Source organism: Cydia splendana, chromosome 7 (genome assembly GCF_910591565.1).
Source record: "Cydia splendana chromosome 7, ilCydSple1.2, whole genome shotgun sequence".
Lineage (NCBI taxonomy): Eukaryota > Metazoa > Arthropoda > Insecta > Lepidoptera > Tortricidae > Cydia > Cydia splendana.
The window spans coordinates 13,922,936-13,946,146 of record NC_085966.1 but is presented as its reverse complement, the minus strand read 5'-3'; the positions used below and the strand labels follow the sequence as shown (position 1 = coordinate 13,946,146).

At 41.2% G+C, this 23,211-nt stretch overlaps 2 protein-coding genes across 2 annotated transcripts in view; both read left to right on the top strand.

Annotated features, from left to right (window-relative positions):
- LOC134792217 (large ribosomal subunit protein eL24) overlaps positions 1–23,211 on the top strand; it is a 213,061-nt gene that overhangs the window by 166,607 nt on the left and 23,243 nt on the right. The gene's annotated exons all lie outside the window — the stretch shown is intronic.
- Positions 19,320–22,994, top strand: LOC134792195 (juvenile hormone esterase-like). Its single transcript, XM_063763437.1, has 4 exons — positions 19,320–19,575; positions 19,760–19,934; positions 20,332–21,632; positions 22,298–22,994. Exons 2-4 carry the CDS (start codon positions 19,770–19,772, stop codon positions 22,509–22,511), a joined length of 1,680 nt encoding a protein of 559 aa, XP_063619507.1. The 5' UTR covers positions 19,320–19,575; positions 19,760–19,769; the 3' UTR covers positions 22,512–22,994.

The window sequence follows — 23,211 nt, the reverse complement described above, 5'->3', positions numbered from 1 at the left end:
TACAAGACGCTTTTTCGAATAACTAGTTCAATTTTATGTCCACACGAAGTAACAAATTTAATAGACCATCAGCTTCATAATTTACCTAGTAGGTTTACGTCATTTAATTAATATTGACAACAAATAACTGTCCAATAGCACGTTAATTATCCGTGACAGAATATTGGGGCATGATTGGCATTTGAGGCCTTATTATGGGTAGGGTCCGGACGGAATGCTTGGCAGTAGAGTCCAGCGGCACGCTATATTGAATTCTTAGCTTTTATGATCTTAGAATAACTATAATGCTTGAAGGGTCCTTTGGGCCTTTAAAATGCAATACCTATAAACCTTAGAAAATATATCAACTCTTAAGTGGGTAACTTGAGTAACTTCGGAAATGTTGTACCTACTTACTGTCGAAAATCTAGCATTTTATACCTAAGATGCCTTGGTAATAGGGAATACAAATCGGTTATTTTTTGTATGGAAATAACCGCGGTTTCGGTTAATAACCGATAATTTCCATACAAAAAATAACCGAAAATAACCGATTTGCATTCCCTACTTGGTAAGCGTCGCAGAGGCGTGAATATTGCCAAAGCATAGATTTGGGCTTAGGTTGATCGATAGCGAGCCGTGACACGCTAGGAAGATGCATTCTGAAATGCAATCAGCCTACATCGGAGTTTTTGGTGCGAAAATGTTTTACACTAGGTACTTAACCAAAATATAGGTAAAAACTGTAAAAACCGATACTATTTTAAAATTTCCAAGCACATTTGGAGTTTACTACCTATTTTTAATTCACAGTTTGTTAATTATTTTACAATAAAGAAAGTTATAAACACACGAAATCATTCAAGCAACAAAAACCCCGGCGATGTATAGCAATTAGGAGTCGTTTAATCGGGCATCTCATACGCACCAATAAGTGCATGGCGATAAGACTCAAGGTCGTATCAAAATAAGATGAGAACCATATCCAATTGTTAAAACGGAATCGGCAACCAGGCGTCTAGCTCCGAAAGGCCCATTAACGCTTCAATCGTTCCAACATTATTACTTTTAAATATCATGACTAAAACTCTCCTACCACTTCCATCAACATTATAGCGTATAAAACCCCGCCATTGACACGGAACTGGGTACTAGCATTAATTAATTCCCTTAAATCAAAACAACGACGCTCCAAGTCGCGGCCGCTCACTTTAAATTTAATTGTGGAGGGAAGGGGAAAGGCAACAAATTGTGCGAGTTTAAGTATAAATTCAGCAAGATATTTGCCAAATGAATGAAGTTATAGCAAGCTATGGCTATTGGTGTATCAGAAGGTTTGTAGTAGTAGAAGTGAAACACTTGTTGGTATGTACAAGAATGATAATTTATTTACAAAACTCACGGTATTTATACACAATTCGAGAAAAGCAAGAAAGAGACGTATTTACAATAGAGTGAGATGGAGATATACGGTGCGCGGGCGCGTGCCAGAGCGAGAGCGCGCGCGTGCCACTGCGCAGGCGCGGCGCGTGCCGCGCTGGAATAAAACTGAGTTGGCCGCCGGCGCCAGCCCTTTCGCTCGCCGGCCGCCGTGGAGTAAACATCGCGTCGTCGGATCGCCGTGCCTCGCTTCGCTGCTACGCGCTCGCTGATTGGAAGACACGACGAGATCGACGAGGATGCTGCAGGCTCCGGATATTAAACTGTCCTTCTCAGGACAATATAAAACTGCTCTTCTCAGACCACGCAAACTGCCCTTATCAGGGCGACGTAAAATGTTCTTCTCAGAGCAACATAAAACTGCCCTTGTCAGGGCACGTCCTGTTTCTCTGTTTAATCGCAGAGTGTCAGTCGATCGCAACTGTTCTTATCAGAACAATTCTGTGTTTCTGTTAAAACACATGATGTCAATCGAGTGTTCCCACAGGGTTCCCCCTCAAGCGAAGCGTACCGGCAGGCGAATAGTGCGGCCTCGGCGTGTTGTGCTCGTGCTTGTAGGTACTTGCGTGGTCGTGGTTGTGTCTGGTTCATCTCTTCGTTTCAGGATGCCTTTTTTCTGTTGTTGGTTGTTGTTGTTTTGTTGTGATGTCGGTAAACTCGGTGGTACAGTCGGTTGCGTAGTTTTGTTCGATGTTGTAGCTGTAGGCATTTTCGTTGCGATCGTTGTACTCGTCGTTGTAGGTATGTTAGGCGTTTTCGTTGAACTCGTAGCTGTAGGTATATTTGTTGCGGTCGTTAAGGTTGTAGGTATGTCCGTTGTACTCGTAGGTGTTTCTTGCTCGGTGTCTGCGATGATGAATGCGGGTTTTAAGCGGTCGATCGAAATATTCATCTGGCGATTAGGTAGCTGCAGAGTGAATATTTTGTCGTTGCGTTTTAGTACTCGGTAGGGTCCGTCGTAAGGTGCTTGTAGCGGCTTCTTTACGGCGTCAACTCGTACGAATACTTGTTCGCAGGTTTGAAGGTCACGATGCACGAAGATAGGTTTCTTGTTGCCATGCGGGATCATTGCTGTCGGTGTTAGGCTGTGTATGGTCGCTCGTAGTTTTTCCACGAAGTCGGAGTCCATGGTGACGTCATCGCGCGTAGGTAGTAACAGTTCGCCGGGTAGTCGTACACTGCAGCCGTAAGTGAGTAGGGCTGGGCTTACACCGGTGTCTGTGCGTAGTGCGGCTCGTAGTCCAAGTAGAACGCTAGGTATTGTGTCGATCCATGACTTGTCGTTCTGTAGCCTGGCCTTGAGTGCGGCCTTGAGACTTCTGTGGAACCTTTCAATCATACCGTTCGCTTGGGCATGGTACGGCGTAGTTCGGGTTCTTTCGATGCCGAGTAAGCGGGTGAGTGTCGCAAATACTCGACTCTCGAATTGCCGTCCTTGGTCGGTCGTGATGGTAGCGGGGCAGCCGAAGCGGGAGATCCAGCCTTCGTATAGAGCTTTAGCGACGTCTTCGGCGGTGATCTCGCATAATGGTGTCACTTCGGGCCATCTGGTTGCGCGGTCAATCATAGTGAGTAGGTATCTGTGTCCGCTGGCGGCAATAGGTAGCGGTCCTACAAGGTCGACGTGTATATGCTCGAACCTTGTAGTTGGCGGGAAACTTGAAATAGGGCTTGCAGTGTGTCGCTGGATTTTCGCACGTTGGCAGTGAACGCAGACTTTTGCCCATTTGCCTACATCGGCATTTAGTCCGGGCCAAAAGTAGCGTTGAGCGACGAGTTTGCGTGACGTTCTAATTCCAGGATGACTTATGTTGTGTACTGCGTTGAAAGCGGCACGGCGATGCTCTTCGGGTACGTAAGGTCGTAAGTGCGGCGTCGATGTTTCGCAGTAGAGTTTGACTGTAGTTCCGGGAATTGTGACTTGTTTCATCGATAGGTTGTCTTGCTGTGCGAGTGATCGGATGGTGTCGCTATCTCGCTCTTGCGCTCTTGCTAGTTGTTCGTAGTCGATAGGAGATGGACATGCGATGGCTTCTATGCGAGATAGGGCGTCTGCAGCGGCGTTTTGCGTTCCGGGTATGTGTCGTATATCAGTAGTGAATTCACTGATATACAACAGCTGACGGGTGCGGCGCGGTGATTCGTTGTTATTGCTTGTTTTGGTGAATGCGTAGGTGAGCGGCTTGTGGTCGGTGAAAATTATAAGTTCACGTCCTTCGAACATCTTCCGGAAGTGCTTCGTACTGAGGTATATTGCTAGTAGTTCACGGTCGAATGTGCTGTAGCGGGTCTGGGCATCGGAGAACTTTTTAGAAAAGTAGCCAAGTGGTTGCCAAGCTTCGTTCACGAATTGGTTTAGCGATGCTCCCGCGGCTCTGTCGCTCGCATCGCTAAATATTGCTAGCGGGGCGTGGTGGGAGGGGTGCGCGAGCAAAGCGGCGTTTTGGATGCTCGCTTTGCACGCGTCGAAAGCTTCGTCAGCTTCGCCGTCCCAGCTGATTTCGGTCTTGTCGCGCTTCTTCGCATTGTGTAGGTATTTGCAGAGTGGTGCTTGAATTTGCGCGGCGTTTTTAATGTTTTCGCGGTAAAAATTCAGCATGCCGAGGAATCTTCGCAGCTCATCGATGTTTTTCGGCTTAGGGTAGTCGATGATTGCTTGCACTTTCTCGGTAGGTGGTCGTATGCCGTCTTTGCTGACTTCGTAGCCCAGGAACTTGACCGATGGCTGTCCGAATACGCATTTCGACGGGTTGATAGTTATACCGTAGTCTTCGAGTCTGCTTAGTACGGCGCGTAGGTGCTTCTCGTGCGTAGCTTTGTCGGCTGACGCGATAAGTAGGTCGTCAACGAACGGGAACACGAAGTCGAGGTCGCGCAGTACTTCATGTATGAAGCGTTGGAATGTCTGTCCGCAGTTTTTTAGGCCGGGGCACATTCTTGGAAACTCGAATAAGCCGAATGGAGTTATGATGGCGCTCTTCTCGACGTCTTGCTCTGCTATTGGTAGTTGTTGGTAGGCGCGGTTGAGATCCAAGGTGGAGAATATTTGCTTGCCGGCGAGTTGGTAGGTAAAATCACGTATGCGTGGGATTGGGTAGCGGTCGGGCTTAGTAATTGCGTTAAGCCGTCGGTAATCGCCACACACACGTAATTCGCCATTTTTCTTTGGTACGACGTGAAGAGGTGATGCCCAAGGGCTTTTGCTTGGTCTGCATAGGCCCTGTTCCATCATGTTGGCAAATTCTTTCTTCACGAGTTCGTAGCGGTGCGGTGCAATCGGACGTGGTCTGCAGTGAAGTGGTGGTCCGGTTGTTTCGATGAAATGCTCGACGTTGTGTTTTGGGCTGAGCTTCATGGAGGTGAGACGAGTTGTACCAGGGTAGTCGGCAAGTATGTTGTGGTACGACTGTTGCACGTCTATACTGCGCACGGTAGGTATGTTTGCGGTACAGAGTTGTGCGTTCGTATATAGTAGGGTTTTGCCGTCGATTAGTCGCCTCCTGGTGATGTCGACTATGATATGGTGGTAGTCCAGGAAGTCTGCACCGATGATTGGCTTCGATACTGCAGCGATGATGAACTTCCACCGGAATGGTCTGCGTAGGTTGAGATCGAGCTCCAGCGTCTTCTCGCCGTAGGTGGGAATAACTGTATTATTGGCGGCGTACAGTTGAAAGGGTAGGGGTTGCGCCTTCGTGCCGGGTGTTCTTGGCAGGACGGAGATGTTGGCTCCCGTGTCAACCAAGAAAACGAGCTTGCTGGTTCGGTCACGTACGAAGAGGCGGTGAGATCTTGTTGTAACGCTGGTTTCCGCCGCATCCAGCGTTACGTCTAGTTTTCCGCTGTTGATGGTGTTGCCGGTATCGGTTTGAAGCTGCACGGCTGTGCGCATTTCTGAGCGTCCATCCCGAAACGGCGGTGGTAATGGCAATACGGCATCGGCGAGCTTCTGCGGCTGCGTGGGCTTCGGTCTTGCGATTGGTTTCGTGGGCGCGATGGGAAACGGCGGTGTGAGCGGCTGTAGCGTTGATTATAGTTTTCGCGCGGTCTCGAACGGAGCTCGGCGACTTCGAGCGATAGCCGTCTAATCTCGCCGATGAGGTACTGTGCGTCGAGAGCTGACGTAGACGGTGGAGGTGTTGGTAGCGAAGGTGGTAAGACTGCGGCAGTAGAAACTGCGGCGATTTGGTGCGACGCTGATGTTGGCGTGTGCTCCAACATTTTGTCGGCGAGCAGCGCGAGGTCCTCTAACGTCGTTTTAATTTTGAACGCTTCGCTGACGGTGAGCACGGAGCGTACGTGTGGCGGAAGATGATCAAGCCACATCATCTGTATCGTTGTCTCAGGAAACTTCTCCTTGTTCAGCGTCTTCATCCGTCGTAACAGCTGACTGGGTTTCTGCTCCCCGAGCTCGACTTGGGATAACAGCTTCTTGGTCTGCGCGCTGTTGCTCTCCTCGTACACCGAGATGAGTCTGTTTTTGATGGCGGTGTAGTAATTCTCTTCGGGCGGGGAGTAGATGAGGTCGCTGATATTTTGAATATCTTGTTTTTCTAGCTGCGCGATAACCATCTGAGCGAGCTGCGCCTGGCTTCTCTTCAGCTCTGCCGTTGCCGCCTCGAAACTGCAGAACCAGAGTATTGGCTGGTCTCGCCAGAACGGTGGGACGCGCAGGGAGAGTGATATCGCCGCCACATCGTGAGATAGAAGTGCTGCTGCCGGAGATGGGCTGGTGAGGCTGCTGGCTTCTTCCGGGGCGTCGCTTTTTTTTTCATCGTTGGGAGGCATCTTCTTGATTGTGATTCTTCTTGTCCAGAGTCGGTGGTCACCACTATAGCAAGCTATGGCTATTGGTGTATCAGAAGGTTTGTAGTAGTAGAAGTGAAACACTTGTTGGTATGTACAAGAATGATAATTTATTTACAAAACTCACGGTATTTATACACAATTCGAGAAAAGCAAGAAAGAGACGTATTTACAATAGAGTGAGATGGAGATATACGGTGCGCGGGCGCGTGCCAGAGCGAGAGCGCGCGCGTGCCACTGCGCAGGCGCGGCGCGTGCCGCGCTGGAATAAAACTGAGTTGGCCGCCGGCGCCAGCCCTTTCGCTCGCCGGCCGCCGTGGAGTAAACATCGCGTCGTCGGATCGCCGTGCCTCGCTTCGCTGCTACGCGCTCGCTGATTGGAAGACACGACGAGATCGACGAGGATGCTGCAGGCTCCGGATATTAAACTGTCCTTCTCAGGACAATATAAAACTGCTCTTCTCAGAGCACGCAAACTGCCCTTATCAGGGCGACGTAAAATGTTCTTCTCAGAGCAACATAAAACTGCCCTTGTCAGGGCACGTCCTGTTTCTCTGTTTAATCGCAGAGTGTCAGTCGATCGCAACTGTTCTTATCAGAACAATTCTGTGTTTCTGTTAAAACACATGATGTCAATCGAGTGTTCCCACAAAGTTAAGGAACTCGTGTTGTTTAGTAAGCAACGTGAATGAAATGATCAAATTGATAATATCAATCGAAATAATGCTGATAAGTGTACCTAGCTATATTTTAGTTTCAGAGGGCTATCATAGGTCAACTTTCCTAAAGAAGCCATAAATAGGGTAGCTACGTCGCTTTTATGGCAATAGTCTGTTTTTGTGGCAAGTGGCAAATGAGTATTATTATTACCATTGAACATTGGAGTTAATACCTACCTCTCAGAATCATATCCCAATGCCGGACGGCCTGTACCTTATATCTAAAAGACTTAACTCACTCTTGCTATCTCTGAGCACCTAAACCGCTCCGATATATCATGGCGACTGTAGGTGTAGGTAGGTATTCACTTTTGGTATCATAAGATATGTATGACATATGTCTAAATTCAAATATAAGTACCAAATACCAATAATACACTAATCGTAATTTATAATTCTTCTCTATCTACCTATACACACACGTATAGTCTGTGGGTGAGATTTACACAGAGAGCCTACAACGCAATTCGCGTGCAATACAACAACATCCTCAGAATGTTGTTCGACTGCCGATGCCGAAACATTGCAGTGCATCCAAAATGTTTGCAGAGGCGCGTACAGATGACTTTTTCGCCATCAGGAGAAAAAGAGTTGGATCACTGCTGAAACGTATGCGGGGCAGCATGGTGCTACTTTACCGCCCTAGGGCGGGATTAGGGCCAATACCTACGTGCCTATGTCAAAAATTTAAAGGGCCATATGTACTGTAAAACGTCGTACAATATACGTGCGGAAAGGTAATTCGTAACCCGTGTCGATTTAAAACACTCCCTTCGGTCGTGTTTCAATTTATCGCCATTCGTTGTGTTTCAATTTCCTACTTTTCGCACTTGTATCTTAATGTAGATAAGATCCTACCAAAAACATAAATGTAAAAAAGGAGAGCCAAGTTCAATACAAAAATTATGCTTGGCTGTGGGCTTCGCCGCAAAAAGAATGGAGATCTAAATGAGTGCCAAGTTAAGAACAAAATAACATTATGAACAAGTATTAAACTCTATTTCTTTGCTTTATTGGATACCTATAACAATTGCTGTTATTTCAAAAAAATGTGAGATCTTAAAGTAGGTTAGATTTGATTAGATTTTTTTTAATACTGATAAAAACTGGCCAAGTTAAATCTAACCTACTTTAAGATCTCACAGTTTTTTTTTTTTTTTTTAGATTTTTTCCTACGCTTACACACAATTACCGAGCTGGATTCCAAATTTCACCCTTCTAGGTCATCTGGAAGTAGGTTAGATTTTGGTACTATATGTCAGTCAGTCAGTCAGTGCTAAAATTTACGACTTATTGACCTTCATATCTTTATAACCGTTTAAGCTAGCTTCATGAAATTTGGGCCTCTAGATGTCCTTATGGATATAATTAAACACACGTAGTTTTATGTGTTCACGTTAAAGAGGTTTTGAGTTATAGAAGGGTCAAAAGTGGCACCAAGTGGTTCGTGTAATATTACACTCGGCGCTGGCTAGCCAGTTCCTTTGCTTGAACTTGGCTTGACACGCTGCCGCGTGTCTAGGTAAGATATCGTTTATTTGCGTGAATTATGGTAGCTAACAGATATTACATAGTTTTTATTAGGGTTCCGTACCCAAAAGGTAAAACGGGACCCTATTACTAAGACTTCGCTGTCCGTCCGTCCGTCCGTCCGTCCGTCCGTCTGTCTGTCACCAGGCTGTATCTCACGAACCGTGATAGCTAGACAGTTGAAATTTTCACAGATGATGTATTTCTGTTGCCGCTATAACAACAAATACTAAAAACAGAATAAAATAAAGATTTAAATGGGGCTCCCATACAACAAACGTGATTTTTGACCAAAGTTAAGCAACGTCGGGCGTGGTCAGTACTTGGATGGGTGACCGTTTTTTTTCCGTTTTTTTTTCATTATGGTACGGAACCCTTCGTGCGCGAATCCGACTCGCACTTGCCCGGTTTTTATAGGTCACGCACGACATAATTCAGCCGAAAATGACGGCATGCAAATATTAGGGGAGACCGAGGTGAGTTTTGACAGAGGAGAGTTGTGACATTGTCGATTTTTAGGGTTCCGTAACTCAAAAGGAAAAAACGGAACCCTTATAGGATCACTCGTGCGTCTGTCTGTCCGTCTGTCACAGCCTATTTGCTCAAAAACTACTGGACCAATGAAGTTAAAATTTGGTACACATATGGAAGTCTGTGACCCAAAGACGGACATGTAATAAAAACAAATGAATTTTAAGCATAGGGGGCACTTTTAGGGGGAATATGAGAAAATTTAAAAATAAAGTTTTGCAAACCATATCGTGTTACATATGAAATGAAAGAGTTTAATTTGAGGATCTCAAATTAAGCTCTTTTTTTTAATAATTTTATATGAAATAGTTTAGAAGTTATTTAAGAAAATAGGCAAAAAAATACCATTCCGCCCCCTCCCCCCTTAACTCCGATACTACTGGGTCTAAAATTTTGAAAAAAATACACATAATAGTTCTTCACCTCTAGATGACAGGAAAACGTATTAGAAATCTACAGTCAAGCGTGAGTCGGACTTAAGAAAAAAAAACGCGGTTTACGTGAAACGTGGTGTGGACAGCTTTAGCGAAGGCCGAAGGCCGAGCTACGCTTAGGGCCGAAGGCCCGAAGCGTCTCCTAGAGACTTTTTGAAACGCACGGCCGAAGGCCGAGTTGCGGGAGGTTAGTGCTCAAACACATAACAATTATAGTTCAAGTGTCTGAATGCGAAGGTCGAAGGCCCTGAAGGCCTGGAGCCTCCGACATGTGCATGCTTCCTGCAAAGGAGATCGTCGATTTTGTTCTATCTTTTGTTAAGCGATTGGGCCCGATACCTATAGATTACTGGAAAAACGTATAAGAAGTCTGCAACTAAGCGTGAGCCGGACTTAAGAATAAGAATTGCGGATAAGCTCTATCAGGGCCACAACCGCAATTGTGTACGTGAAACGTGGCGTGGACAGCTAGTGCGAAGGTCGAAGGCCAAGCGCTGCGTTGGGCCGAAGGCCTGAATCATCCGAGAGAGGTGCGCCTCCACGTAAGGTCGAAGGATGAGCTGTAGAAGGTTAGTGCTCAAACAGAACAAAAAATTGGTTTAAGTACGAGTAGCTAAATGAGAAGGCTGAACTGCCGTATATCAGAGGGTCTACCGCGAACACCGAAGTTCGCAAATTGCGGAGATTTCTCTTTTACTCCAATGAAACCGTAATTGAAGTGACAGAGAGAAATGCCAGCAACTTGCGAACTTCGATTTTCACGGTTATAGCCCTGTTATCTTGAAATAACAGAGATACGCCTAACCAATGCAAAAAAAAATGTAGGCACTATGCTTAACACAATACTTGAACAAAATTAAAAAAATATATTGCGTAACTATCATCTGATTGGTCAGTTAAAAAACACGGAAAAGCCAGGGCGTGCCCCTAGCCAGCCGTGTGCGGAACAATTGAATGAACAGTTGAATGTACTTAAGAACTTCGCTTTGCTCTCTCGTTCGAAAATGTGTGCAGTACGGAACCCTTGGGACGCGAGTTCGACTCGCACTTGACTGGTTTTTTTTTTAATCTAATGACTGTTAGCGAGCTCGCAACAGTGTGCGTTTGTTAACTCGGAACTTGAACTAACAAACGCGCGCTATTGCGACCTTGTTTTTAGTTAATAGATTGAACGATGACAAAAAATGAACGATGTCACAACTCTCCTCTGTCACAACTCACCTCGGTCTCCCCTACAGCCTTAAACACTAATTACTATTACTAATGTACTATTACTAATGTCTAGGTACACTGTCTTAGAAAATCATTCGTCATTATTCATTATCCTTTTTTTGTGAAAACCATTACTTAATTAAAGTAAAGTGTTACTTTTTCGTCGTAAGTATTGTTTCCATCTTTTGTCGCCTGCGGTCAATATCAAAGCCAATATTAATTAGCGAAACTGGCTGTCGTGCACGCATGGCCCTAGCTGCCATTGCTGCCAATCGCACGCGGCTCGTCCTCGACCGGTAATTAGTCGCAGTCTCTCTTGCCCGGTTCGGAAATGTACAAGATGTCCAGAGGTAGGACTGGAAAAATAGAGAGGTATTGCGTAAGGATATCGAGGATTCGCGTGGAGGTTATTTTTTTAATCAAAGATGCCAACTTTTTTGACGCAAACATTCATCCTCAGAAAATACTGTCTGTCTGTCTAACTGTTGCCGGTGGAGGATGGTAGCAATTAGACGCTATTAATCAGACTCGTACCTGCTTTCAGAGAAAAGCCTAAGTGAATAGGAAGATACAAATATAATTAATATAGAAATAATGCACAATTACATGGATTAAGCAGGAAACGTGTTCAAAATTGTGTAATTTAGTCCTTAAACACTATAACTCAAAATCTACTTAAACTTGAAATTATTTGCATATAGTTTTTAACCTAAAGTACAGTAGTACCTAGTTATATAAATAAAATACTTACTGAAAAAAAATACTATTAGGTATGTAGGTACATATCAACTTTATGTCAACAAATATTATTTGTTTATTGTTTCAATCGTATTCCATCCCCGCCGGATATTGTCTGCAAATGCTCTAAATCGTCACCGCACGATGTAAAATATCAGAACATAATGAACGGAAATAAACAGGGCTAGCACCTAGCTGGTTAACGCCTCGGAAAGCGGATGCGGTTTGAAGGAATTAATTATTATCGGGCCAATTTTCCAATCGAACGCCCCGGCGACGCAGGCGGCGGCGGAAATTTATTTCAAACGTCATTTCAAAATGCAAACCTCCATCTAGCGCGGGCCGCGGGAAAAATGACAATTTCCTCCCTGCGACCCCACTTCCTCGCTTCTCACCTTTTATATCGTCGTGGCGATAACATCTGAACCTAACCGATGATGATTTTTCAGAATTCCACCCCGTTTTACGACCCCGTGCGACTTAAGTCGCGCCATTTCTCATTTGATTTTCGTGTCATAAAACCGAGATCATCTTTCTTCTCATTACATTTTCTGGTTAATCAATTGTGTAGGATCCTATTTATTTACCAACTCAACTGCATAAACTTAGAATAGGTACCTAAGTATACGTAAGTACGAGCATGTACGAGATCGTTACGAGCAGACGGAGTAGGTAAGTAATAGTACGGAAATTGTTTAGAACTACCGAAAAACACGTGTTTGGATTATGATATTTAGATCACAACTGTTACACTCACTTGTATGTTTAGTCGCTATTGGCGACATGTTTCGGGTCCGTCGGGGATCCTTCCTCAGGCTCGAGTGCTCGCAGCGGCTGCACTCCGTCCGTGCACGCGTTTGGATTGTTCGGTAAATTTAAATATGTAGGTATCTACCGTACCTACCTAAAATCAGGAGTTTAAGAATTGTCCTGGGGAATGTAGCCATGGTAATGAGAATGAGTAACACTTAAACGTTGATTTACTACATGCGAATCGGCCTCGCGGTCCTAGACTTTTTTAACATCATACAAAAACTAAAGAAAACATGACATTTAGATCGAGTTCCTTTAAAGAAAAGTTTTTAAACATCTATTTATTGGGACAGTATTAAGCACTGTCGGATGGTTTCGAAAAGGGAAGGTATCACAGATCAGTCCCGGCCATTCAAATAGGATGTGCCGCACGTGGAGGAACGGAATTGAAAGTCACTTGAAAAATGGACTCTGTGAATTTTAGGTAAGTATACCTATGTCGTTTTGATTTATTACTACCAAAGAGAGATTGTATAATAGTGTACTCGAGAAACTGAAAACGGTGAAAAATAGAGATACTAATCCTAAAAATACGTGTGATACCTCATTAGATTCGTCATGATACCTAGAAAAATGTATTCGAAGCGTGTATTAGCACACAAAAAATATCAAAAGTTATAAACAAAAAAAGGGGGAAAAAAGTAGATCTTTTTATTTCCCCAATATCTCAAAAAGTATTAATATTTAAGAAGCCAAAATTAATATTATAAAAGAGGAGGATATTTCCAATAAAACAGTCTATACTTGCAGAACCGTATCTCCATTATTTATACTTTTTATTCAACTCTGAACACAGCCCTCCGCGCCTCATTTTCGGAAAACGCACGCGGCGTGAAAAATCGAGTACTTAACATTAAATATAATTTTAAACGTATTAAATATTTAGTTATTACTTTAATTAATTTTTGTTTGTTTTTATTATTTAGTTTATATTTATATTTAAGTTTTGTTATAATAAAAATTATTACATTAAAAAAAAAATTAAATATTCATAGAAAAATTTTAAAAAATTATGGTGTATTTAAAACATGTCAACAAATGTACTACTTGTAGAAATTTATCTTAAAGTAATTTTTTCAACAAATTAGGCAATTTTTTATTAGGTAACCAAATTTTCTCGAACTACCTTCTTTATTAAAAACGATAAAAAATGTATCAATAACTATCGTAAAATTTTGTCGCTTTCTGGAGCCCTTCTCATATATACTTGGTCAAGCAGATCTTGTCAGTAGAAAAAGGCGGCAAATTTGAAAAATGTAGGCGCGAAGGGATGTCGTCTCATAGAAAATTTGATTTTGGCGCCTTTTTCTACTGACAAGATTTGCTTGACCATCTATACAACATGCTTAGGTCACGTTATAAAAGTTCTGAAAAAAATTTTAGGTTGGTTATAATATTGTTTTATATTTTACAATTTTACCTTGATTTTTCGTTTTTTGTTAAATTTTTATGTTATTCTAAAACTTATTTTAAGCAAAGTATTAACTTTATTGAATCTTTTATAATTTGTTCTTATTAAGCATGTATATGAGAAGAGCTCTAGAAAGCGGCAAAATTTACGATAGTTATTTATACATTTTTTATCGTTTTCAATAAAGAAGGTAGTTCGAGATAATTTTGTTAGTTAAAAATTGCCTAACTTTTTGAAAAAATAACTTTAAGGTAAATTTCTGCAAGTAGTACATTTGTTGACATGTTCTAAATACACCATAATTAAAAAAAATTCAACGAATATTTAATACCTTTAAAATTATATTTAATGTTACGTACCCGCTTTTTCACGCCGCGCGCGTTTCCCGAAAATGAGGCGCGGAGGGCTGTGTTCAGCGTTGAATAAAAAGTATAAATAATGGAGATACGGTTCTGCATGTATAGAATGTTTTATTGGAAATATTCTCCTCTTTTATAATATTAATTTTGGTTTCGTAAATATTAATGCTTTTTGAGATATTGGGGAAATAAAAAATATCTACTTTTTTCCCCCTTTTTTTGTTTATAATTTTTTGATATTTTTTGTGTGCTAATACACGCTTCGAATACATTTTTCTAGACATCATGACGAATCTAATGAGGTATCACACATATTTTTAGGATTAGTATCGCTATTTTTCACCGTTTTCAGTTTCTCGAGCACACTAAAGTAGTAGATTGTAAAGTCTAGAGAAATAGTGTCTACGAATTTTAACAGCAAAACTACACGACGCTTTACGACACCATACTTATGTTTTGTGGTAGGTATCTATATCTACCGTAATACAGCCCAAACTATCAGTCTACCCTACATCATAGAAAAATGTACCATCAAGCTCCGAGATTGTTGCGCCATTTAGGATCCTAGCTAAATTGTTTATTCAATACTTACGCTATAGAATATCCAATTTAGCAAGAACCCTAAATGGCATAACAATCCCGTGTGGAGACTGTACCTACAAAACAAATGACTGCATAATGGCAATGGCATATTCTAGAAATCAACCATAGCCAATACAGTTATATTGTAACTGTATTTTTAAGTTATCATTACATACTGAATTTTGCAACTGATTTCCAAAACATTGCTAGAGCAAGAGCAAGGTCGTGAGATCTGGGAGAGGTCTCCCTTGCCGCAAACTAATCATGCCATCTCTTTCACTCTTGCTTGCTCTTAACAAGGTTAAAGGAGATAGCATTATGAGCTCATTAGCCAGTTAGTTCTGTGGAAAGCGTAGTATAGTATAGTTATGGTTCCGTGCAGATTATCGGTACCGGGACCGACATAGAATCAGGCCGTTGCGACTTATTTATAATCTTATTACAAAGGACCTCAGCGACCTTCGTACTCAAAATGGGTCTCAAAGATCTTATACGGTAAGTGAACAGCTAATTTACTACCTACCTACAGGTATCGGTTCTTACGATTCACGTCGGAACTTAGTATTTAGGCCCAAACACACGTATCTATCTATATACCTAGGTACCTACTTGGCATTGGCCTTCTTCTTCTTCCTCGCGTTATCCCGGCATTTTGCCACGGCTCATGGGAGCCTGGCGTCCGCTTGACAACTAATCCCATGATTTGACGTAGGCACTAGTTTTTACGAAAGCGACTGCCATCTAACCTTCCAACCCAGAGCGGAAACTAGGCCTTATTGGGATTAGTCCGATTTCCTCAGAATGTTTTCCTTCACCGAAAAGCAACTGGTGAATATCAAATGATATTTCGTACATAAGTTATTCGGAAAAACTCATTGGTACGAGCCGGGGTTTGAACCCGCGACCTCCGGATTGAAAGTCGCACGCTCTTACCGCTAGGCCACCAGCGCCTACTTGGAATTGGCCATTGCAGAAATAAACTTTGCAAGTCAATTAAAAATATGTATTTTTAAGTAAAATCATCCTCCTCATTCAAAGTCGGTTTAAAGTTCAGTCACACGCGTCATAAAAACGAATCTAAGTGTAATTTAATCTCATGTCACTGAAAATAATTACTTTAAGTTAAAACTGAGTTATTCACAAAAAAGGTAAATTAATTTTGCTTATAGTTATTTACAACATTTAGTACCAAAGGAAAAAAATATCAGTTATTAAATTCCGCGGCACAAAACGTAATTGGACAGTCGCCATCTGATGTATTGGAGCTGTCAAGATACTCAAAAATTTCTGAATATGCATTAAAACGTCGATAATAGAGGGTTTCTTCAGATATTTTTGAGAACACCTTGGCCTTGTCGATAACACCGCGAAAATACTTGTCGTCAATTTAAATCATTGAGCTAAGTCCAGTTCAAAAGAAATACAAATATCAAACAGCTGATTCGGTTAACCAATTTTTACACGTGCCCATTTTATTAATATGTGAGGTAAAATAATGGTCCGTATGATTCCGCAGTAGCTAAGGTTCGCCCACGCACCGCCATATGCGCAAACAAATGAAGGGGAAGCCGCAAATGTACCGACCTCAATGTGAGACCGTTACCTTCACACCCGTTTGTAAAACCCTCAAATATATTGCTTTTGCGAGCTAATCCCTAGCGCAAGCTCTATCTCTCTTTAATGTCGCCGGAATTTGAATGTGTGTGCCAATTCTCGGGGTCGATCAAGATAAATGTCAATTGAGATCTCATAGAAGTAGCGATGGCATTGCCGTTACTAGCGCTCAAAGGAGGTAAACTTCAACCCTAGCACGATAAGATTCAGAACTATACAGTAGCCATCAGATATATGGGAGCAGCCAAGGTGTTCACTAATATTTGAATAAAGCCTCTTTTATATGAGATTAAAGTGCATGTTCAGATATTTAGGACCTTGGCCGCTCCGATATATCTGATGGCGACTAGGTACCGCACTACGCAGGTACCTACCTGGATCTTCTTGTTTAGTATTGTTCTCTTTGTTTTGTTGAGAGGGGTACCCGCGCCCCCTCTAGCCCTTGTGGCTTGTTATCTCGCACCCCCTTGGTGCGCCGTTGTCTCCGAAATAATCGGGTTCAGTGATTGGAGCAAGTACCAAGTCCCACGCTAGTAACCAACGCGATTTGCGCAGTAGAACAAGTAAAAACGCAGGCTAAAGGCATTATTATATCAATCCTGTCACTCTGCTGGACACTCTGCTGACAGAGACAAAGAAAGATAGAATGCTATTTCCTTTCCTCTCTTAGCAACGAGTTTGCAGAAACTGTGCATCGACCATTGACATAATTATATTTGAGCGTTAGACTGCGCGCTTGGCTGGAATTCATGTGCGTAACTTATTTAACCCATTGACCGCCACAGACGGCTGTGGACGTCATCGGAAGCCGTCAGCTTCGCCAATTCATGTAACTTCTTTATATTGACCCCACTAGTGCGTGACACCGCTGTATTGGCCCCATTCTTAGTGCCCGTAAGGCCCGTCCTAGATATGTCAATGGCAGCGACTAGAAGATCTCTCTTTTGCTTTCTCTTTTGTGGAGCAGACTACCATCAACATTTCACAGTGGTGGTACCTATAAATACCGCTGACAAAAGTTTTCCTCTGCATCTTTGGCAAGCCGGAGGGGTAGCCTTTTGCTAGTTTTTGGCGCCCCTCTTAGGCGGCACCCGGGGCACACCTGCCCCCTCTGCGATATCTACCTCTCTCAGAGGGCCTACCACTAAAATCGAAATTTCGTTATCTGCCTCTCTATCACTCGAAGGGCCCTCTGACACGACGAATAAATAAAAGTAACGTCTGACAATATTATAGTAGTTTGTGTTACAAGGGATCAAAATGATATATTTCCGTCAAGGCGTACATTGAATCCTGAATGAAGCGATGGATTCTACAATAGAATAAAGTAGAATCCTGAGCGTAATGAGGGATTCAAGTGTTAACGCCCAAGACGAAATAATTTTGATACCGTGTGACACATACTGCTTTTCACATCACATAATATAATGTATAAGGAAATAAAAACACATCAACTATGTTCCAAAATATGTATTAGGTATTTGACCAAAAAAAATAGTATGCAAGAAAGAAAACCGGGCAAGTGCGAGTCGGATTCGCGCACGAAGGGTTCCGTACCATAATGCAAAAAACGGCAAAAAGAAAACGGTCACCCATCCAAGTATTGACCCCGCCCGACGTTGCGTAACTTCGGTCAAAAATCACGTTCGTTGTATGGGAGCCCCACTTAAATCTTTATTTTATTCTGTTTTTAGTATTTGTTGTTATAGCGGCAACAAAAATACATCATCTATGAAAATTTCAACTCTCTAGCTATCACGGTTCGTGAGATACAGCCTGGTGAGAGACGGACGGACGGACGGACAGCGGAGTCTTAGTAATAGCAAAGACATATGTAACTTCGTATAAGACGAATAAAGTCTAAGGAAAAAACGTGCCTCGGAATTCAAGTAAAAGTCATTCTCGAATAGGTGGCGCACACACCTTTAGCCTATCCTCGGCTAGATGGCGTGACGACACCGTTTCATATTTAACAATTTTAACACATAGATATCAGTGAATGAACATGGATCAAAATGATATAAAAATTATAAAATTATTTATCCATATATATACATTTTTTGATAACTTTATACGTTTTCATTTTGAGTTTTAGTCGTGTGTCGATAGATGGCAGTAAATTTACAGTGACTACAAAATTTACAATGACAGGACCCCTCTATACTATCTATTATTTTTGGTAATAGGGTCCCGTTTTACCCTTTGGGTACGGAACCCTAAAAATCGTGTCCTAGAAAAGAAAAGTACAACTTTGATTTTGCGCATATCCCTCCTAGCAGGGAAGAAAAGTGCCACTTTGATCCCTCCTAGCGGGGAAGAAAAAGCCCTTTTTCGAATAGGTGATGTGAAAAGAGATGTACATTTATTTTGCCATTTAAAAAGTTTTAAATAAATCTCGGTACCTAAAGTAAGGACGCTTAGCACAAATTTAATAATTTCGTACATTGACCCGTCTGTTCCTATCTCTATCGCACGCGCATAATTCTACATTTATAATCTATATAACATCTGACGAAATGTGTCCAAAACTAATTATTACAAGTGATTTTTAGGGTATTTTTTATTGATTAAGTATTTTTTTAGGGTAATCAAAATATTCTTGTATTATACTTTAATCATTACAAAATAGTTATTTACGATACAAGTGCGGAAAAGTGTTTTAAATCGACACGGGTTGCAAATTACCTATTCGCACGTGTATCGTACAACGTTTTACAGTACATATGGCCCTTTAGCTTTTGATATACGCACGAAAAGTGCTATTTTACGCACTAGCACCATATGTACCTACTGTAAATAACTATTTTGTTGCCTTAAAGATATTAATGTCGCAGTGGTCTCTCTATTGATTTAGCCTTTTAGAAATATAGTTGGTCAAGCAGATCTTGTCAGTACAAAAAGGCGGCAAATTTGAAAAATGTAGGCGCGAAGGGATATCTTCTCATAGAAAATTTGGATTTCACGCCTTTTTCTACTGACAAGATTTGCTTGACCATCTATAGTAGTGAGTATTATATTCTTTGGTAGGTACACACTATATATGTCATTTCGCCTGTGAACAATTTTAGATTTTAGAACATCCCCATTTACGTCAGCTACGTCAGTCAGCTATCAGCAGTTTTGACATTGACAGTTAAGTTAGTGACCCGATATCAACAATCATACGAGATTGTGTTGAATTATAATCAATTATTCTTTAATTAACTGACAGATAGGTACCACGTCCTCGTGCTTGTAAACATCTCAGATTTATCCAAACCGGATTTGAGATTAATAGTGATAAAAATTGTGATTTAATTTTAGTATACCCTCAACTATTCGATGGAAGTAAACACTACGGAAATCTAATTGAGTAATTACCCTCGGAGAATTCGTAGTTACATATTATCGTAAAATTAATTAATAAGGTAAGAAAAAATTATACCATAACCTTGAAAACAGAGTAGTACTTAACTATGAGAAAAACACATATGATGATGAAACATCTATATATAATTTACATGCATTGGTACTTACTTAATGTTATCTTTAAAATCACAGCCGACTATTGTATGATCGCTACATCCAAGTATCGATTGCACTGTTCCATAGATTTGGAGTAATGCATCCTGCCTCAGAAGATACACAGTCCGGTCATTCCACCTGTGTAGTACAAACAAGAGAGGGGCCTATATGCGGTTATATTGACAGAAATGATGAGGGAACTTACTACAAATTCAAGAGCATACCTTTTGCCAGGCCTCCTATTGGCCCTTTACGATTTATGGTATGTACATATTTCATAATTATTATTTCATTGCTTTATTTTTAATACATATTCTTGAACTACATTTACCTAGTCATAAAGGTACAGATGTAGTGCATAATTGTTTTCTTTCGTATTTTCTCGGAATCATTTGTGCATGCTACTTCAGTCAACCTCAGTACTGACATAGCAAGACATGTTTGTATGTTTTCGTGAAAATACAAAGGAAAATAATTATACATTACATCTGTTAAGTACAGATGTACACATACAAGTGCTTATGTGAAATGTTTAAATCAATATAGGTACACATAATTTATAGGATAAAATTTCCTTCAAGGTGAAGTCAAAGATAGATTGTTCATTTTATAATTATGTTTGCCAATTTCATGTTGTGCTTATATTTCATTAATTTTAGCCACCTCAACCTATTGCTCCATGGGCTGAAGAACTTGACTGCACCATGAATTCACCTATGCCAGTATGTGTTGGCCGGGAACGAAAAATGATTGGTACAGAGGACTGTCTTTATCTCGAGGTCATCAGTCCCAACATCAAACCTAACAAGCCCATGCCCGTCATGTTTTTTATGCCCAGTTATGGATTTGGATATCGTGTAGAAGAGATTTATGATGCATCTTTAATAACAAATCACGATGTTGTCTATGTGATTTGCAATGGAAGGTTGGGGCCATTTGGCTTCTTGTCTATCAATGACATATCTGCACCAGGTAACAACGGACTGAAAGACTTAGTATTAGGTCTGAAATGGGTTCAAAGAAATATACATACCTTTGGAGGAGATCCAAAGAATGTCACTATATTTGGTTCATGTTCAGGTGGCTCAATGGTGCATTTTATGATGCTTTCACCAATGGCAACTGGGCTATTCCACAAAGCCATTATTCAAAGTGCCACAGCATTAAACAATTGGTCTATAGATAGGAACCCAACCGCTGTAGTAACAGAACTGGCCATGAAGTTAGGCTTACAAACCAGCTGCATGGTGACAATCATAGAGAACTTAAAAAAGTGCTCAAAAGATGATCTTACATCTGCCTGGATGGACATGGTCCAAGAACGAATAGCGCGATTTGAAGGTAATTTTGTGGACTCAGTCTTTAAGCCCTGCATTGAACAAGAGTTTGAGGGCCAACCCGCGTTTCTTACGAGAAGCCCAACATTAATTGTTAAATCTGGAAATTTCAATAAAGTGCCATTTATAATTGGAAGTAATAGTAAAGAAGGGGAGTTTGTACGCTTTATAGGTGTCAATTATTATGACTACAAAAAGATAAATGAAAATGTGAGACATATGGTCCCAAAACCAATAGCAGTAGAAGATAATTTGGACCAGGTGATAGGGCAAAAGATTTTGAAGTTTTATTCAGGTGGTGAAGATTTTATGAATGAGGATAGTAAAGACCAATATATACAACTTATCAGTGACTTCTTTTTTATATATCACGTAACCAAAACTGTCCAACTGCACACAACCTTTGCACCAGAATGTCCAATATATTACTATATCTTAACCCACGCCGGAGAATGGAGATTGCCAAAGGATTTGGAATTATTTAACTGTGTTGGACATCATGCAGAGATACCTTTTATATTCCGTATTGCAATCCCGGGATCGCCACCTTGCAAGGGCAGTCGCGACTCTGTTACAACTAGACGCAGAGTTATCAAAATGTGGACCAACTTTGCCAAATATGGGTATGTATGTAATTCATGATTATATTGATGTAATAGTATTTACGATTGACATATCTAATTTTTTATGATATATGAGGCAAACAAGTAGACGAATCGCCTGCTTGTTTGTATCATCGCCTGATGGTACGCGAATACCGTCGCCCATGGACACCCGCAAAACCAGAGGGGTTGGAAGTGCTTTGGCGACATTTTTGATGGCAGTACACTCTTTTTTTGAAGGTTAGAAGGTGGTATTGGTCCGGAAATACCGCAGGCGACATTTTTGATGGGAGTACGCTCTTTTCTTGAAGGTTTGAAGGACGTATTGGTCCGGAAATACCGCAGGCGACATTTCATTCGAGTATAGCTGTGAGAACCCAGCTGTATGATATCTAATGAATTAGTAAATTTAAACTAATATTTCGCGTCCGATGTCGTCCTTCGTTTTAAATAAATCTGGACCAATATCTTGTTTATGGATTTATGAACTTGTAGCTCGCGGCAATTAAAATCCCTCAAAATTGTCTGGCTAAAATTTGTAACGTCAGTAGAAAAAGGCGGCAAATTTAGAAAATGTAGGCGCGATTAGGGTTGTCCGCTCAAAGAAAATTTGAATTTCGCGCCTTTTTCTACTGACAAAAGTGGGTTAGCCAGAGTATAACTTCATCCTTTTCTTTTTTTTTCAGAAACCCAACACCCGACGAAAATGATCCGCTTCTACAGATTAAATGGGACCCAGTAGATGACGCAAATAAGTTGAATTATTTAAATATCGGATCTGAACTTACCAAAGGAAGGAACCCGTTCAGGGACAGAATGGCGTTCTGGGACGATCTGCTCCACCAACATAAGTTCCTGAAAATACTGAGTTTCTTCCAGGATTTCGGAATGGCTTGCTGATATGAATATACAGTAAAACCCGCTTAAGAAGATTCTTACTATGGAAAAAATGTATGACAGCATGTTGCAGGGACCAGTGTAAAAAATTGAATATCACGCGAGAAAGGTACAGTCAACTGTAAAAATATGGGTGTAGCCAACTTATTCAAAAATATGTCCCATAGTTCTTAATTCGCTGACATAAGAGCTATGGGCCATATTTTTGAGATGATTTGTGCACCCATATTTTTACAGTTGACTGTACTAAACGGGTTCTACTGTATCCCGGTTTGACCTTGTCCAAGTTTCGCTATTACAGGGATATATTTTTAATAGTTAAATTTGCATTTTAGAAAATTTATAATCTGTTTCATTCCAATAAACGGTTCAAGATGGAACACTCATTGTGCACTTGTAAACATTAAAACGTAAGAGAAAAAAGTGATAATGGTGCAATTGAAATGTTTTTTATACCGTTTTCAAATATATTTATGTTATTTTTAATATTGATTTCTTTCATATTTAATATCCTATCAACATCTCATCACATGCGACGTAATAATAAAACACACCAAGCATAGATGTTTTACCAAGTAAACTAGATGGCGTTGTAATCTAATTATGTAGGTACGACATTAATTATTTTACGTCACCTAGGCCCGTAAGTGGGATTTTCTTCCCACGGGACGGGAAGAAAATCTCACTTCCTGGCCAAGGCAAG